This window comes from Symphalangus syndactylus, chromosome 18 (genome assembly GCF_028878055.3).
Source record: "Symphalangus syndactylus isolate Jambi chromosome 18, NHGRI_mSymSyn1-v2.1_pri, whole genome shotgun sequence".
NCBI classification, from domain to species: Eukaryota; Metazoa; Chordata; class Mammalia; order Primates; family Hylobatidae; genus Symphalangus; species Symphalangus syndactylus.
This window is the reverse complement of record NC_072440.2, coordinates 74221721-74239788: the sequence shown is the minus strand read 5'-3', so window position 1 is coordinate 74239788 and position 18068 is coordinate 74221721. Positions and strand designations below refer to the sequence as shown.

Here is an 18068-nt window from a genome sequence, read left to right as displayed (position 1 = left end):
CCTAGTGTATGATGTCAAAAGATTCTCCTTGGTTTGGGTTAAATGAGATGCTCCCTAGATTACAACCAGTGCCCCATTGGTTTTTTCTCCTCCTTTTTTGTTGTCAGTCCTTGACCTACTTCAGAAGTTAGTTGTCTTTGTTGTCAAGGCCTTCCACATCAGATAGAGGCTATTTCCAGGCCGGGCACAGTGGCTCATGCGTGTAATCCCAGCACTTCAGGAGGCCGAGGTGGGTGGATCACTTGAGGTCAGGAGTTCGAGACCAGCCTGGCCAACATGGTAAAACCCCATCTGTACTACAAATGCAAAAATTAGCCAGAGCCAGGCATGGTGGCGTGCACCTGTAATCCCCGCTATGTTGCAGGATGAGGCAGGAGAACCACTTTAGTTTGGGAAGCGGAGGCTGCAGTGAGCTGAGAATGCACCATTGCGCTCCAGCCTGGGGGATGAGAGTGAAACTGTCTCAAAAAAAAAAAAAAAAAAGAGCCTATTTCCTTTTTTTTTTTTTTTTTTTTTTTGCTAGTGAAGGGGGGACCCTGTGTTGGCCTCCCTGTCTGTAACTTGAGATAATCTGAAAATCTGTGTTTAGATCCATAGAAGAGAGGCAGCCTGAGGAGAAGAATTTGACAAAGCTCTTTGAGTGTGCAAATTAGAAATGGCAATGGCTGGGCGCGGTGGCTCATGCCTGTAATCCCAGCACTTTGTGAGGCCGAGGCAGGCAGATCAGTTGAGGTCAGGAGTTCGAGACCAGCCTAGCCAACATGGTGAAACCCCATCTCCATCAAAAAATCCAAAAATTAGCCGGGTGTGGTGGCAGGTGCCTATAATCCCAGCTACTCAGGAGGCTGAGGCAGGAGAATTGCTTGAACCTGGGAGGTGGAGGTTGCAGTAAGCTGAGATCGGGCCACTGCACTCCAGCCTGGGCGACAGAGTGAGACTCAGTCTCAAAACACAAAAAGACAAAAAACTGTTCAGTGTTCCGTCTGTCAATGTCCTTGTTGCATTTGCAGGGCAGGTTTTCTACCAGTGGCTGGGGACTCAGTTTTACTGGGCTGAGGGAAGGTTAGCATTTGAAGGTCTTGTTAAGCTAGATATGGGCTGCATTTCAAGCCTCCTCTGGCTGTCTCTATCTTGCGTGTTGATGCCAAGGCTGAAGAAGACTGGATTTGCAGGCAAAAGACTGTCATTTGAGGCCTGATTTCACCCCTTAATCACTGTGTCTTTGCATGTTGTGGGGGTTGAGGTAGGCAAAGCTTAGCCAACCTTTTCTGGAAAGGTCTGGCTGATAAATACTTTAGGCTTTGCATCCCGTACACTGTCTGTGGCAACCCCTAAGTCTGCTGTGTAGCTCAAAAGCTGCCATATTCATTTATAATATGCAAATGAATGGGTGTGACTATTCCAATGAAACTTTATTTATAAATAACTGGCCTGTGGGCCATAGGTGCTTCTGATATATAAAGCATCTGGTACAGTAGTGTATTGTGAACCCATTGGGTTTTTCCCCCCTAAACACTTGAGCTTTATTGATGTATATTGACAAATAAAAATGGTATATGGGTTGGGCAGAGTGGTTCATGCCTGTAATCCCAGGACTTCGGGAGGCCGAGGCAGGTGGATCACTTGAGCTCAGGAGTTCGAGAGCAGCTCAAGCAATAGACTGAAATCCTGTCTCTACAAAAAATACAAAAATTAGCTGGGTGTTGTGGTGTGTGCCTGTAGTCCCAGCTACCTGGGGGGCTGAGGTGGGAGGATCACGTGAACATGGGAGGTCGAGGCTGCAATGAGTTATGATTATACTACTGTGCTCCAGCCTGGGTGACAGAGCAAAACCCTGTCTCGAAAATATATTTAAGGTGTACAGTTTTATGTTTCCATATACCAGAGGCTACTGTCACTCCTTCTATTACTACTACTACTACTACTACTACTACTACTCATGTTACCCTTTCTTTAGCTGTTACTCTGTGCCAGGTACTATTCTAAGTACTTAACATGTTTGATCTCATTTAATCTTCACCACCAAGGAACTGACCCAAGGTCCCACAGCTAGGAAATGGCAAGCTGGGATTGAGCCACGCCAGCTATCCCCGTGCTATGCACTGCTTCACACACAAGCTGCCCCTCCACCCCCGCCGCCTTCTTTTTCCTTTGTTCCTTTGTTATCAGCCGGCCCTTTCCAGAAAAGGTTGGTTACCCTCTGCCTACCTCAACCCTCACAACATGCTAAGAACAGTGATTAAGGGGTGAAATCAGGCCTCAAATGACTGACCTTTTTCTTTTGTTGCAGCTCTCACTGATTGTAATTCTGATTGTAATTATATATTTATTTGCACCGTGGTTTACTTACTGTCCATCTCCCGCAGGGCAGGAGGCTGAATGGGGCAGGGGTCTCGCTGTCTCGTTCGCAGCTCTGTCCGCAGCACTTCACCCACATCCTGGCCTATAAGCAAGTCCTGCCCATATATTTGACCAAGAAATAAATGAATCCTTGACAGCCATGCCCCACCCCTTCCTCTTCTCTCTGCCAGCCAGCACCTGGGTCTTTCACAATGGGTAGGGCTTGGGCTGCAGGTGAAATGGGTTTGTAATTCCCTGATAACCCACCCACCTACTGTGGGAGTGTGCAGGAAGGCGTCAGCTCTTCCGGATGAAAAACCAGCCTGCAATGCAGCGTTTCCACCCAGCCTACAAAGCAAACACCACTACCTCCACGCCTTAGGTTGGAGAAATTCCGCTTTACGACACAGTCCCATGGGCCTCATGTCATTTGTCCCTCCTGGCAGTCCCGTGGGGTAGGTCAAGCAAGCAGTAGGACAAACGACTCCCATTTTCCAGATGTAAAAACTGAGGCTTGGAAGTGAAGGGAATTGCCCGAGGTCATCAGCTAGAATATAGCAGGGCTGGGATTAGAACCCAGGTCCGTCCGGGTCCACGGTCTGATCTGAACTTTGCTTCGGTTGGTCTGGAATGTAGTCCATGCACCGGCTGCATCTGATGACCTTATTAAAGATCTGTGGCCGACAGGGTCCTCCACCTAGAGGTGCTGATTTAGTTGGTCTGGGGTGGGGCCCTAGGCACTTGCACTTAACAAACTCCTCAGGTGATTCCAGTGGACAGGGCAGGGCTGGGAACTTCATCACCCCTCCAAGCCCCAGAGTGGAGCCTGATCCTTAGCCCTGGCTGTGAATTTGAATCAGTGGAGGAGCTTTTTATTTAGCCTTTTACGATGGAAACATAAAGTAGACAGCATAGGATAATAAACTACCATGAGCTCTTTTTCTTTTCTTTTTATTTATTTTTGAGACAAGGTCTCGTTAACCCAGGCTGGAGTGCGATGGCACAATCTCAGCTCGCTGCAACTTCTGTCTCCCGGGTTCAAGCCATTCTCGTGCCTCAGCCTCTTGAGCAGCTGGGACTACAGGCACGTGCCACCATGTCCAGCCAATTTTTATATTTTTTTGTAGAGACAGGGTCTTACCATATTGCCCAGACTGGTCTCGAACTCCTGAACTCAAAGCAATTCTCCCGCCTCAGCCTCCCAAAGTGCTGGGGTTACAAGTGTGAGCCACTGCGCCCAGCTGCCATGAGCTCTTTACCATGCATTGCATAGGTGAACATTTTAATACGTATCTCAGAAGTACATGGATTTTTTTATTTTTAATGACTTTATTTCGCAATAGTTTGGCTCACAAAAAGTTGCAAAAATAACAGAGTTCCTGATGTTCATTGCTCAACTTTCTCTAATGATAACATCTTAAAGATAAGAATTTTAAAAACTGTAACTGTTGGGCTGCGTGTGATGGCTCATGCCTGTAATTCCAGCACTTTGGGAAGCTGAGGCAGGAGGATCACTTCAGCCCAGGAGTTTGAGACCAGCCTGATCAATATAGCTAGACCCTGTCTTGACAAAAAAAACATGTATGTGTGACTGTAATACTAACTTTAATAATAATTCATTAATATCAAATATTCCAGTAATCCATTGTGGTTACACAGTGGCTCATTCTTCTGTGATATCATTCTTTATGTTTTAGCTGGCATTTTTTAATGGAAAAGAGTTTCCCCTTCATTTCTTTGATCACTGATCACTCTGTAGTGATCGAATAAATGACTGTTTTCCTCAGGGAAGCCTTCTCCGACCCTGGTGAACCAATTGAGTACATTTGGGAAAGGCGGAGAAAATACTTGTTTCTTTGCGCTTTTTCTGTTTTCAAGCGGTGACCTGGTTCACTGGCAACATCAGATGTTTCTCTTTATTTCCAGTGTCAATATGAAACTTGTGTATATAAACATATGTGGTAAGGCTGGACGCAGTGGCTCAAGCCTGTAATCCCACCACTTTGGGAAGCCGAGGTGGGCAGATCACTTGAGTCAGGAGTTCGAGACCAGCCTATTCACCAACATGGTGAAACCCCATCTCTACTAAAAATACAGACATTAGCCCAGTGTGGTGGCTGACGCTTGGAATCCCAGCTACTTGGGAAGCCGAGGTGGGAGGATCACTTGAACCCAGGAGGTGGAGGTTGCAGTGAGCCAAGATCACGCCACTGGACTTCAGCCTGGGTGACAGAGCGAGATTCCATCTCAAAAAAACAAAACAAAACAAAAAGCTTGCATGGTATGTTTTAGCCCGTTGTACTTATTCTCCTTGTCAAAGCTCAAATTGTCCCTCTTTTAGCCTGCAGCGGCCACTTCTGCTTGGCTCCTGAGCCTTTTAACAATCCTGTTCATGCTTAGTTTCCTTGTTGTCCGGTGTGACAAGATGTTCTTGGCTTATCTTGCATATTTCCTGCCTAGCCACTTTTCCAAGAAAAATCTGGAAGTTTAAAACAAAAACAAAGCTTCAGTGCCCCAGTTGCACCCCGAACCAGCTTAATCAGATTCCCTGGTGCGGGTAGGGCCCGGATAAAGTATTATTTTTATTTTTATTTTTATTTTTTTCGAGACAGGTTCTCTAGGCTGGAGTGCAGTGGCACGATCTCAGCTCACTGCAACCTCAGCCTCATGGATTCAAGCGATTCTGCCTCAGCCTCTCAAGTAGCTGAGCTTGCAGGCATCCGCCACCACATCCAGCTAATTTTTTGTTTTTTTGGTAGAGACAGGGTTTCATCATGTTGCCTAGGCTGGTCTTGAACTCCTGACTTCAAGTGATCTGCCTGCCTTGGCCTCCCAAAGTGCTGGGATTACAGGCGTGAGCCACCACACACAACCAGGATACAGTATTTTTTAAAAAGCACGCCCAGCCTTGAATGGAAAACCACTTGACGAGAGTATGCCACCTTATCGGGCTCTGTAAATGCCTTATATCTGCACAAGGCTGGAACTTTGAGTGGAGTCCTTGGCTAAAGCTTTCATTACTGCATGGTGACTTCTCTTCCCTCTGCTGCTAAAGCTTGTGTTTCAGAATTTACACCCAGATGCATCCATGTGGAAAGCCAGGCTTTGTCTGTCATCCCAGGAGTTCTGTGTCGATCCCTTTCCTTGCCTGCATGTTGTTGACTTGGGGTTCATCTTCATTTCTCTGGGAAATAAGTTCTTTGATAGCTTGCTTAGAAGCTCTCAGTACTTCCCATTGCCCTTAGAATGAAGACCAAAATATGTGGTCTGCAGTGTAGACTGTGCACAGCCTCCAGTGTAGACTGCTCAGGCCCCTTCTTGGTTCCTGGAGTCTACCATGCTTTCCTCTACCACCAGGCCTTTGCACACACTGCTGTCTGCTGGGAATGCGTTGCCTTTCCTCGTTACTTTGTTCTCCTCTACTCACCCTTCAGGTGCCAGCTTGACTGTCTTCCTCGGGGGAGACTTCTCTGACCTTGGTACACCAGATCAGCCCCTATGCACTTACTTTGTCTCATTGGTAATATTTCTCTCCCTTCAGGACACACATCAAGGCCCAGAAGTTGTAGTTTTGCATTTGTTCATGTGATCATTTGATGCATGTCTCTCTCTGGAGGCTGACTCTTTGGGGCTCACATCCTGACTCCACCGCTTTTAGCTGTGGGACCTTGAACAAATCTTTTCATCTATGGTCCCCAGTTTTTAAATTAAATTTTATTTTATTTTATTTTTATTTTGAGACACTCTTGCTCTGTTGCCAGGCTGGAGTGCAGTCGTTCCATCATGGCTCACTGCAATCTCCACCTCCTGGGTTCAAGCGATTCTCTTGCCTCAGCCTCCCAAGTAGCTGGGACTACAGGCACCCGCCACCACATCCAGCTAATTTTTGTATTTGTAGGAGAGACGGGGTTTCACCATGTTGGCTAGGATGGTCTCGATCTCTTGACCTTGTGATCTGCCTGCCTCGGCCACCCAAAGTGCTGGGATTACAGGCCCAGTTTCTTTTAACTGGGCAAAACAGGGATGATATAATACTTTTATCTATCTTGTGAGGCGAGGATGAAGATTAAATAAGGTAGTTTGTGTAAAGCACTTAGAACCGAGCTAGCTATTAATAGTAGAGAATCTTGGCAGGTATTACTGACGATTGCTGCAGGAGACCACAAGCTCCATACAGGCAGGGGTCATTTCTGTTTGTTTAGATTTGTATGCAGTGTGCTTGGCACAAGGGTTGTGCTCAGGAAATACTTGTTGGACGAATGAATGAATGAAGTAGAGATAATAGTAATACCATGTTTATAGAATTCCATGAGGATATAAAATAATGAAAGTATATAAGCTCTTGGTAGAGTGTCTAGCACATAGTAGGTGGTCAATAAATATTCAGTGACTGAATGAGTAAAGTGGGACAATAGTAATACCTGCTCATAAGGTTGCCGTAGGGATATAAGGCAACCCTGTAGTACCTTGTAGAATGCCTAGCACATAATAGGTGCTCAGAAAATATTTGTTGAGTGAATGAGTGAAGTAGGGATGACGTTAACACCAGCTCCTAGGGTTGTTGCGGGGATAGAAGCTAAGGCAGGTCTATAGCATGTTGTATTGTGGTTGCACATGGTAGACACTCAGTTGATTGAAACTGAAAGAGCTGCCGTGAGTTTCTTTCTCCTGGGGATTAGGAGAGGGTCCTTTTGGGGTGCAGAATGGTGTGGAGCTGACGCTAGTCCTCTGGAAGGAAGAGTGAGCAGCTGACTACTTGCTAAGCTCTGACCTGGATGAAAAGTCGAATTGTTCCTTTCTCTCTTCCTCCCAAACCTGTGCTTTCTTTCCACTAGAATCCCTGCCCAGAGTCCAGCGCCTCCTTCCTGTCCAGGATCACCTTCTGGTGGATCACAGGGTAAGGCCGGGCCCCCCAGACCTCAGGGAGGTGGTGGGGAATGAATGAATGAACGAACGAACGAACATGCTCAGCTCCCCTCCTCCCCGACTTCTCCCTCCTTTGCTCTTCTGCAGAGTTGTCTTGAATCTGCCTGTGCTGGCCATGTGGTCTCAGAGACACCAACTCTGTCCCGCAGTTCCGTGAACTTGAATGTGATAAACACATGAGCCGTGAGCAGCTTACACCTCTGCAGAAGGCTTTGCCTGGGACAGCCATATGCTGGACTGCTCTTGCTTTAGCGTCAGATTTGGGTTTTTAAAATATTAGGTATAGTTATTATTGACATTGTCCCCCTCCTGTCCCCCACTCCTTAGAAAAATAATACTGCCTCACCACAGGAAGTGTGGGTTAAAAAACCACATGTGCAGATCAGCAGTATAGGAGACATCCAGAGGCAACCAGTATCACCATTTTAGTATGCCTCCTTCTGGTCCTCTTCCTTTTTTTGAGACAGTCTTGCTCTGTCAGTCTCAGCTCACTACAGCCTCTGCCTCCCAGGTTCAAGCGATTCTCCTGCCTCAGCCTCCCAGGTAGCTGGGATTACAGGCGTGTGCCACCATGCCTGGCTAATTTTGTATTTTTAGTAGAGACAGAGTTTTGCCATGTTGGCCAGGCTGGTCTCGAACTCCTGACCACAGGTGACCCACCCGCATCGACCTCCCAAAGTGCTGGGATTACAGGTGTGAGCCACCATGCCCAGCTACCTTCTGGTCCTCTTTTTGTATATCTTTTTCTGCCCATTGTTAACATCTTAGTGGGGATTGTTTGAAGAATCTTTTTTTGCCCCAATATGCATCATCTTTTTTTTTTTTTGAGACAGGCTTTCGCTCTGTCGCTGGGGCTGGAGTGCAGCGGCACAGTTGTAGCTCACTGCAATCCCAATCTGCTGGGCTTAGGTGATGCTCCTGCCTCAGCCTCCTGAGTAGCTGGGACTACAGGCGCGTTCCCCCATGCCCAGCAGATTTTTGTACTTTCTGTAGAGTTGGGGTTGCATCATGTTGCCCAGGCTGGTCTCCAACTCCTGAGCTCAAGTGATTCTCCCGTCTCAGCCTCCCAGAGTGCTGGGATTACAGGCATGAGCCACCATGCCCGGTCTCATCCTTGTCTTAATGACAAACATCGTTTTAAAAAATTAGATGTTTTGAATAATTTCTTCAAATTACTGTTAAAAAGCATCACTGGGACAGTTGATGTAATTTGTACATGACTATAGGACACCGGATGCATGCTAATAACATTCATTCTTGTTTTGGAAAATTGTGCTCTAGTTACATAAGAGCATGTCCTGGATTGGAAGGGAATACCTCCAGTTTTTTGGGGGTAAAGGCATGTAGAGCCTATATGTTAACTTTTTTGTTCTGTTTTGTTTTTTGTTTTTTGAGACGGAGTCTTGCTGTGTCGTCCAGGCTGGAGTGCGGTGGCAGGATCTCAGCTCATGGCAACCTCCGCCTCCTGGGTTCAAGAGATTCTCCTGTCTCAGCCTCCTGAGTAGCTGGGATTACAGGGACTTGCTACCATGTCCAGCTAACTTTTGTATTTTTAGTAGAGATGGGGTTTCACTATGTTGTTCAGACTGGTCTCAAGCTCCTGACCTCAGGTGATGCACCCACCTCAGCCTTCCAAGGTGCTGGGATTACAGGTGTGAGCCACCGTGCCAGGCCTTTAACTGTTTAAATGGTTCAGAAAAAGATGATGTGTTTGCATGTGTGTGTGTGTATGTGTGTGTGTCAATGGATAGAGACAGAGAATGATACTGCAAACGTGGCAGCGTGTTAACAATGGTGAGTTGAGTGAATTCTTAGTATGATTTGAGTAATTTTTCTGTAAGTTTGAAATTATTTTAGAACAAAAGATGAAAGTATTTTACCTTTTATTGTAAAAGTGTTTAGTCTGCTGGGCGTGGTGGCTCATGCCTGTAATGTTAGCACTTTGGGAGGTCGAGGTGGGTGGATCTCCTGAGGTCAGGAGTTCGAGACCAGCCTGGCCTACATGGTGAAACCCTGTCTCCACCAGCAATACAAAAATTAGCCGGGCAGCACACGCCTGTAATCCCAGCTACGTGGGAGGGTGAGGCAGGAGAATCGTTTGGATCCAGGAGGTGGAGGTTGCAGTGTGCTGAGATTGCGCCATTGCACTCCAGCCTGGATGGAGTCACATAGATTAATATAATAAAACTCAATAAGCTCATCACCCAGATTTCATGCTTACTAATGCTTTGTCATGTCAGCCTTTTTATTTTTTTATTTTTTCCTTCAACCTATTTTTTTTTCTTTTTATAGGGTCTGACTGTGTTGCCCAGGCTGGACTGCGGTGACACAATCACAGCTCTCTGCAGCCTCCACCTCCTGACCTTAGCAGTCCTCCCACCTCAGCCTCCCGAGTAGCTGGGACTGCAGGTGCAAGCCATCATGACTGGCTAATTTTTTTATTTTTACTTTTTGTAGAGATAGTCTCCCTATGTTGCCCAGGCTCGTCTTGAACTCCAGGGCTCACAAAGTCCTCCAACTTCGGCCTCCCAAAGTGCTAGGATTATAGGCATGAGCTACCGTGCCTGGCACATATAAGCCTTTTTTTTTTTTTTTTTTGAGACGGAGTCTCGCTCTGTCGCCCAGGCTGGAGTGCAGTGGCACAATCTCGGCTCACTGCAGGCTCCGCCTCCCGGGTTCACACCATTCTCCTGCCTCAGCCTCTCCGAGTAGCTGGGACTACAGGCACCCGCCACCACGCCCGGCTAATTTTTTGTATTTTTTTTAGTAGAGACGGGGTTTCACCGTGGTCTCGATCTCCTGACCTCATGATCCGCCTGCCTCGGCCTCCCAAAGTGCTGGGATGACAAGCGTGAGCCACTGCGCCCGACCATATAAGCCTTTTTTAATTTAAAATTTTAAAAAGTTGGCAGGGCACGGTGGCTCACACCTATAATTCCAAGACTTCGGGAGGCCAAGGTGGGAGGGGTGCTTGAGCCCGGGGTTCAAGACCAGCTTGGGCAACATAGGGAGACTGTGTCTCTACAAAAATAAAAAATAAAAAATTAGCCAGTCATAATGGCTTTCACCCAAAGTCCCAGCTACTCGGGAGGCTGAGGTGGGAGGATCGCTCTAGACCAGGAGCTGGAGGCTGCAGGGAGCTGCGATCGCACCACTGTACTCCATCCTGGGTGACACAGCGAGACCCTGTCTCCAAATAAATAAATGAATGAATGAATAATAAAGAATAAAAAATAAATTAGAGCCATCCTGATATTTCGCTCCTAAATCATTTTTTTCCCTAAGTCTTTTGTATGCACCACTAAAAACAAAACAAAACAAAACAAAACAAAAAAATTTTCCTGCATGACCTAACAGAATGAGCTGTAATTAGCTTGTAATATGTGCAAATGTCCATCCACATTCTGACTTCCCCAGCTGCGTGGCTGCCTTTGTTTGCAGCAGGAAGCTGTGCTGCAGAGGTGAGCAGCATCAGCAGGTGTGTGAAATGAGTGATCCCTGTCTTCCTCCTCCTCTCATTGACTCTCATTGCCTAACCCCCTTGTGTCTTGGCCCCAGGTTGATTGTCCGGGGCTACCGCCAGCCCCTGGAGAGCAGCGACCTCTGGTCCTTAAACAAGGAGGACACGTCGGAACAAGTCGTGCCTGTTTTGGTAAAGAACTGGAAGAAGGAATGTGCCAAGACTAGGAAGTAAGTGTGAGTTTCCTTGTCCTCCAGGATGCCCCGGTCACCTCCTTTCCACTACTGTGGCCTGAATCCAGGATGGGGCCCTGGCAGTGCTGCCTGTTACTAGCTTTGTGGTTCTGGGCAAGATGCCTCACTTCTCCTCCTGGCCTCAGTTTACTTTTCTGCCACATGGGGTAGAATCTCACATGTCATTAAGGCAACTGGGTACAGAAAAGAAGAAAGAAGCTGGGCGCAGTGGCTCTCATGTCTAATCCCAGCACGTTGGGAGGCCGAGGCAGGCGGATCACTTGGTCGGGAGTTTGAGACCAGCCTGGCCAACATGGTGAAACCCCATCTCTACTAAAAATACAAAAATTAGCTAGGCGTGGTGGCAGACGCCTGTAATCCCAGCTACTCAGGAGGCTGAGGCAGGAGAATCACTTGAACCCAGGAGGCGGAGGTTGCAGTGAGCTGAGATTTTGCCACTGCATACTAGCCTGGGAGACAGCGTGAGACTCCATCTCAAAAAAAAAGAAGAAGAAAGAAAAATGTTGTCCAGATAGGCAGTTGATGCTGTTTGCCATGGCGCATGACTATCCCTCCTTGAGTCAGTCTCACTTTTTTCTGTGTCTTTCTGAGCATCTGGCATCCTGCATGTTCTTGCTGTTTGAATGTTCTGTCCAACATACCCAGCTGACCATGTAAATCTGTTTAACCAAAGAAGCCCCATTTGAAGGTGATTTTGGCTGTACTGGATTTTAGGCTCTACCCCCTATGTAAGGCGTGCCCCACTGCGCCTCCTCTGTCATTCTTTTGGGAATCAGGCCAGGGCCTCCCCTGCACGTACCTTAACTCATCAAATCTGAGACGCCGTTAGTTGCACGATGCGTTATTATTCTATGTAACAGTAAGAAAGAAAAGCAGCTGCCAATTAAACAAGGACATAAGACGTGTTTCGAGCCCGGACGAGCTGGAACATGAAATTGCGGGTGACATGGGGGCAATGGATTGCGGCCATGGGGGTAGTAGAATGGCTGTTTTTGTTCCTGTTGCCTGTTCTGGGGTAAGTGTACTATGATAAGCCGTGATGGGGCCAGTGTGGTGCACTGGATTCCCCAGAGACCCATTGGCCTTACAGGGAAAAACCCCAGACTGGGGTTCAGTTCCTCATTCTGTTCCAGGGATGCCCAGGATACAGGCCTTCAGTCAGACCCAGATGGTGGGTGGGAATCTGGGACATCCATGGTGCCAGCCACTAGGACATCAGCAGAGGACCTCGTGACGCTGGTTGGAGGCTGTTTGGGTGGTCCAGGTGATGGGAGAAATTGTCTCGTGGGAGGCAGATAGAGCTTGGGCGTCTGTGACTGAGCATTGTAAGGAAATGGCCCATGTCCATGACCCAGTTGAAGGTCTTTGGCAGGCAGAGGTGGGGTCCCTGTTTATTACAGTTCTTCATGGAGACAGAACTAGTAGGATGGATGGATGGATGGGTGGATGGATAGGTGATAGATTGATAGATGATAGGTAGATGATAGATGGATAGATAGTTGGTGGATGTATACATGGTAGGTGGATAGATAGATGATACATAGATGGATGGTAGATGGATGATTGATAGATGATGGATGGGTGGATGGAGGATGAGAGGGGATCTACTAGGGAAACTGGATCATGTGATTATGGAGGCTGAGAAGTCCCACACTAGGTCATCTGCAACCTGGAGAACCCAGGAAGCTGGTAGCATGGCTCAGGCCAAGTCTAAAAGTCTCAGACCCAGGGAAGCTGATGTTGGAATTCTCAGTCCATAGTCAAAGGCCTGAGAACCTGGAGTCATTGGGTAAGTCCCAGAGTCCAGAGGCCAGATATCCTGGAGTTCTGATGTTCAAGGGTGGGAGAGGGTGACATCCCAGCTGCAGAAGAGAGAGCGCCTGCATTTGCCATTACTCTGACTTTTTGTTGTGTCCGGACCCTCTGCTGATTGGGCGGTGTCACCCACATGGGGCGAGGATGGATCTTCCTTAGTCAGTCCACTCATTCAAATGCCAGTCTCGTCTGGAAACACCATCACAGACACACCCAGAGATAACACTTTACCAGCCATCTGGGTATCCCTTAACCCAGTCAACTTGACCCCTAACATCACCCATCTCATCTGGATTCCTTCAGCCTCACCTGCAGCATCCTCCCCTGCTAAGCAGGCCACATTTGTAGCGTGGGCTTCAGCATTCCTCATCCACGCCTCTGCTGATCACCTGGCTCGGCTTCCTCTCATGGAAGAAGGATGCCCACCTTTGTGTCCCCTGGAACTTGTCAGGAGAGCAGGTTGCTGGAGACACCATGGGAGAGGCCAATATCACAACCTTGGGAGGAGGAAAGAGTTTGAATCAAGAAGCTCCTCCACTGGCCTGGCCCTTAATCCATTGAGCAGATGAAACCGACTGCTGCTTTTGTGCTTAGCGATGTTTAGTCCCTGAGGGTTCAGAGAGTGGAACAAAAGAGACACACTCTAGTTGGGTGCCATCGACATTCTATGTGGGAGACAGGACGTTGGTTGTGAAGCACGCATTGATAAGAAGCTTTGGAGAATGATAGTGTTGGGGTGAGATAAAAATGAGGAAATGAGGGTGAGAGTAACCGAGGAAGCTTTTGTGTGTGTGTGTGTGTGTGTGTGTTTTCTTTTCTTTTCTTTCTTTTTTTTTTTTTTTTTTTTTTGAGATAGAGTCTCACTCTGTTACCCAGGCTGGAATACAGTAGTGTGATCTCGGCTCAATGCAACCTCTGCCTCTCCGGTTCAAGCAATTCTTCTGCCCCGGCCTCCCAAAGTGCTGGGATTACAGGTGCATGCCACCACACCTGACTAGTTATTTGCATTTTTAGTAGAGACGGGGTTTCACTATGTTGGCCAGGCTGGTCTCGAACTTCTGACCTCAAGTGATCCTCCTGCCTCGGCCTCCCAAAGTGCTGGGATTATAGGCATGAGCTACCATGCCCAGCTGAGGGAGCTGTTTTAGATACAGTGGTCAAAGTTCTACCCAGTGTGGCCATGACCCTTGGTGAGCGTGTGCCTGTCCCTCCCTAAGTCTATCTCTGGCTCTTTCCAAGCATCTGGCATCCTGAGTGTTACTGCTTTTTGAAGTGTTTTGGTTCAGCATGCCCAGCTGACCATGTATGTCTGTTTTAAGAAGGTCACATTTGAGCAGAGTCTTGCATTGGAGGGAGTGAGCCTTGTGTGTATCTGGGGAAGGAAGGGCTTTCCAGGTAGAGGGAGCAGCCAGTGCAAAGGCTCTGAGAACGCTCATGGTGCATCAGGGGGCTTGTGTGGCTTGAGGAAAGTGAGTGAGGGGGAGAAAGGGAGGAGATGAAGCAGGAGAAGGATTTGCAGGGGTCTCCGCTGAGAGTTAGGGTGGGATTCCAGGTGCAGTGAGAACACAGGGGCAGGTTTTCTGCAAGGCAGTGGTGTGACGTGAGTTCTGTTGTATGTATGTATGTATGTATGTATTTTAGAGATAGGGTCTTGCTCTGTTGCCCAGGCTGGATTGCAGTGGCATGATCACAGCTCATTGCAGCCTGGAAATTCCGGGCTCAAGCAATCCTCCCACCTCATCCTCCAGAGTAGCTGGGATTACAGGTATATACCACCATGCCTGGCTAATTAATTTTATATTTTATATTTATTTTTTCGAGATGGTATTTTGCCCTTGTTGCCTAGGCTAGAGTGCAGTGGCGCTGTCTTGGCTCACTGCATCCTCCACCTCCTGGGTTCAAGCAGTTTTCCTGCCTCAGCCTCCCAAGTAGCTGGGATTATAGGAATGTACCACCACGCCCGGCTAATTTTGTATTTTTAGTAGAGATGGGGTTTCTCCATGCTGATCAGGCTGCTCTCAAACTCCTGACCTTAGGTGATCTGCCTGCCTCAGCCTCCTAAAGTGCTGGGATTACAGGCATGAGCCACTGCGCCTGGCCTTTTTAAATTTTTTTTTTATAGAGACAGATCTCACGGTGTGGCCCAGGCTGGTCTCCAGCTCCTGGCTTCAAGCAGTCCTCCTGCCTCAGCCTCCCAAATAGCTGGGATTACAGGTGTGAGCCACCACACCCAGCTGAGTTCTGGTTTGTAACAACCCAGGCTGCCCTGGGGAAGGTGGATATTAGGGAGAAGAGTGAAGGCCGGGAGACCAGGGTGGGAACCTCAGGGGTTGTCCATGAAGTCCCTTCATGCCTCACTGGGAGCCTCCATTTTATTTATTTATTTATTTTTGAGACAGGGTGTCACTCTTTTGTCCAGGCTGGAGTGCAGTGCCATGATCTCGGCTCACTGCAACCTCCATCTCCTAGGCTGGAGTGATCCTCCCACCTCAGCCTCCCTAGTAGCTGGGACTACAAGCACATGCCACCACACCTGGCTAATTTTTTTTTTTTTTGTAGAGATGATGTCTCGCCATGTTGCCCAGGCCGTTCTCAAGTTCCTGAGCTCAAGCAGTCCACCTACCTTGGCCTCCCAAAGTGCTGGGATTACAGGCGTGAGCCACTGTGCCTGACTGGAGCCTCCATTTTTCACCCAGAGCATTTTCTGAGAATTCAGTGAGATATATGTCATGATAAGCTGTGCCCTAGCCCTGAGTAAATGCTGGGCAGGTTTTAGTTGTACAAATTTTGTTTATTCATCTGCACACTTTGATCTTGCCAGGGAGGATGTGGTGAGAACTGGGTCTTTGAGCTTGAAAGCGGGCCATTTGAGAAGGGTCTGGCTCTGTGAGTACCTTGGTGTTTAGGGATGCTCAGCATGGGGCCAGGGGATCATTTCCTTGAGACATTGGTAGACGGATCGCTTGCTTTATTCCCAGAGGCGTAAGCCAGATCTGGCACCTGTAACCCCTGTGAACCTGGAGAGAGTGAGAAGGAAAACTCTGTCCTAGGCTGGAATTTCCTGGTGTGGCCCCTTAAACCCAGATCCCTTTAATTAACCAGAGAAAGGAATGCAGCCCGTGCAGCTCTGGGCTGCTGGGTGTCCTAGGCTCGGGGATCAGGTGAGGGACGCCAGGGCAGGGGGGTCTGCGTGGTTTCCTGGATGCTTCTACCACCTCTCTTCACCCCTGAGTCACGTGTGGGTGGGCATGGTGGCGCATGCCTGTAATTGCAGTACTTTGGGAGGCTGAGACAGGAGGCTGTCCTGAATTCATGAGTTTGAGACCAGCCTGGCCAACATGGTGAATCCCTGTCTCTGCTAAAAATACAAAAATTAGCCGGGTGTGGTGGCGCTTGCCTGTAATCCAGCTACAGGGGGTCTGAGGCATGAATTGCTTGAACCCGGGAAGTAGAGGTTGCAATGAGCCAAGATAGTGCCACTGCACTCCAGCCTGGGTGATAGAATGAGACTCCATCTCAAAAAAAAAAAAAAAAAAAAAAAGGCAGCTGTGAGTAATCTCCCTGCTCTACCTTTGGATTTAAAAACCCAGTGCTTCAGGCCGGGCGCGGTGGCTCACGCTTGTAATCCCAGCACTTTGGGAGGCCGAGGCGGGCGGATCACGAGGTCAGGAGATCAAGGCCATCCTGGCTAACATGGTGAAACCCTGTCTCTACTAAAAAATACAAAAAATTAGCCGGGCGTGGTGGTGGGCGCCTGTAGTCCCAGCCACTCGGAGAGGCTGAGGCAGGAGAATGGCGTGAACCTGGGAGGCGGAGCTTGCAGTGAGCCGAGATTGCGCCACTGCACTCCAGCCTGGGTGACAGAGCGAGACTCCGTCTCAAAAAAACAAAACAAAACAAAAAAAAACAGTGCTTCATTGGTTTGTGTGTAGTGGTTTTATGTTCTCTTTTGTGTATGGCCACTCAGAGCTTAGGGCCATTTTGGACTGTGGTTTCTGCTGGCATGAATGTGAAATGCTTCTGTGACTGGAAGAGTTTGGCCGTTTTTGTTTTTTTTTTAAGTTAGACATAGTGACCATACCACCAGTCACCCCCTTCCCAGGCATCCAGCCAACAGAGCTGAGAACATATGTTCATAAAAGGCTGGTAGAGGAATGTTCTTAGCTACTTTGTGATAACCCAAACTGGAGGTAAGCCAGACATCTATTAGCAAGTGAACAGACAGATGCACCAGTTATGTACATCTGCACAACTGAATACTAAGTGATGTACAAGAATGAACTGTTGGCCAGGCACAGTGGCTCATGCCCATAATCTCAGCACTTTGGGGGGCCAAGGCAGGCGGATCACTTGAGATCAGGAGTTCGAGACCAGCTTGGATAACATGGTGAAACCCTGTCACTACTAAAAATATAAAAATTAGCCGGGTGTGGTGGCACATGCCTGTTAATCCCAGCTACTCGGGAGGCTGAGGCAGGAGAATCGCTTGAACCCAGGAGGTGGAGGTTGCAGTGAGTCGAGATCACACCATTGCACTCCAGCCTGTGTGACAGAGCAAGACTCCATCTCAAAAAAAAAAAAAAAAAAAAAAAAAAAAAATCCCTGTAAGATAAAAACTACTTTTTTGGTGACAGCTTTATTGAGATATTCATACACCACACGATTCATGTATGCAGAACATATAGTTCACTGATTTTTAGTGTGTTCATAGAGTTGTGCAGTCATCATCACAGTTAATTTTGTTTATTTGCTTTTAAGACAGTCTTGCTCTGGTGCCGAGGCTGGAGTGCAGTGGTACATCCTCGGCTCATTGAAACCTCCTCCTCCTGAGTTCAAACGATTCTCCTTCCTCACCCTCCCGAGTAGCTGGGATTACAGGCAGCCGCCACCACGCCTGGCTAATTTTTTGTATTTTTAGTAGAGACAAGGTTTTGCCATGTTGGTCAGGCTGTTCTCAAACTCCTGACCTCAAGTGATCCACCCGCCTTGGCCTCCCATAGTGCTGGGATTACAGGCATGAACCACTGCCCCCAGTCAAAAAAAAAAAAAATCTTTTTTTAGAAATAGGGTCTTGCTATGTTGCCCTGGCTGGCTGGACTTTTTTTTTTTTGCATTGAGCTATATATGCCTATCCCTTTGCCTGTCTTGATGATTGTTTTTTTTTTTTTTTTTTTTTTTGAGACTGAGTCTTTTTGCCCAGGCTGGAGTGCAATGGTGTGGTCTCAGCTCACCACAACCTCTGCCTCCCGGGTTCAAGCGATTCTCCTGCCTCA

At 47.9% G+C, this 18068-nt stretch overlaps 1 protein-coding gene across 13 annotated transcripts in view; it reads left to right on the top strand.

The window, feature by feature from the left end:
- ABCC1 (ATP binding cassette subfamily C member 1 (ABCC1 blood group)) overlaps nt 1–18068 on the top strand; it is a 191044-nt gene that overhangs the window by 74002 nt on the left and 98974 nt on the right. For 7 of the 13 annotated variants that reach the window (XM_063623723.1, XM_063623720.1, XM_055253376.2 and 4 more), the window contains 2 exons: nt 7176–7237; nt 10825–10956. In XM_063623723.1, coding sequence (XP_063479793.1) covers nt 7176–7237; nt 10825–10956 — 194 coding nt within the window. Of the gene's footprint in view, nt 1–7175; nt 7238–7424; nt 7547–10824; nt 10957–15354; nt 15511–18068 lie in introns of those variants that run through there. The other 6 variants (XR_010117194.1, XM_063623716.1, XM_055253372.2 and 3 more) reach the window with 2 other exon arrangements.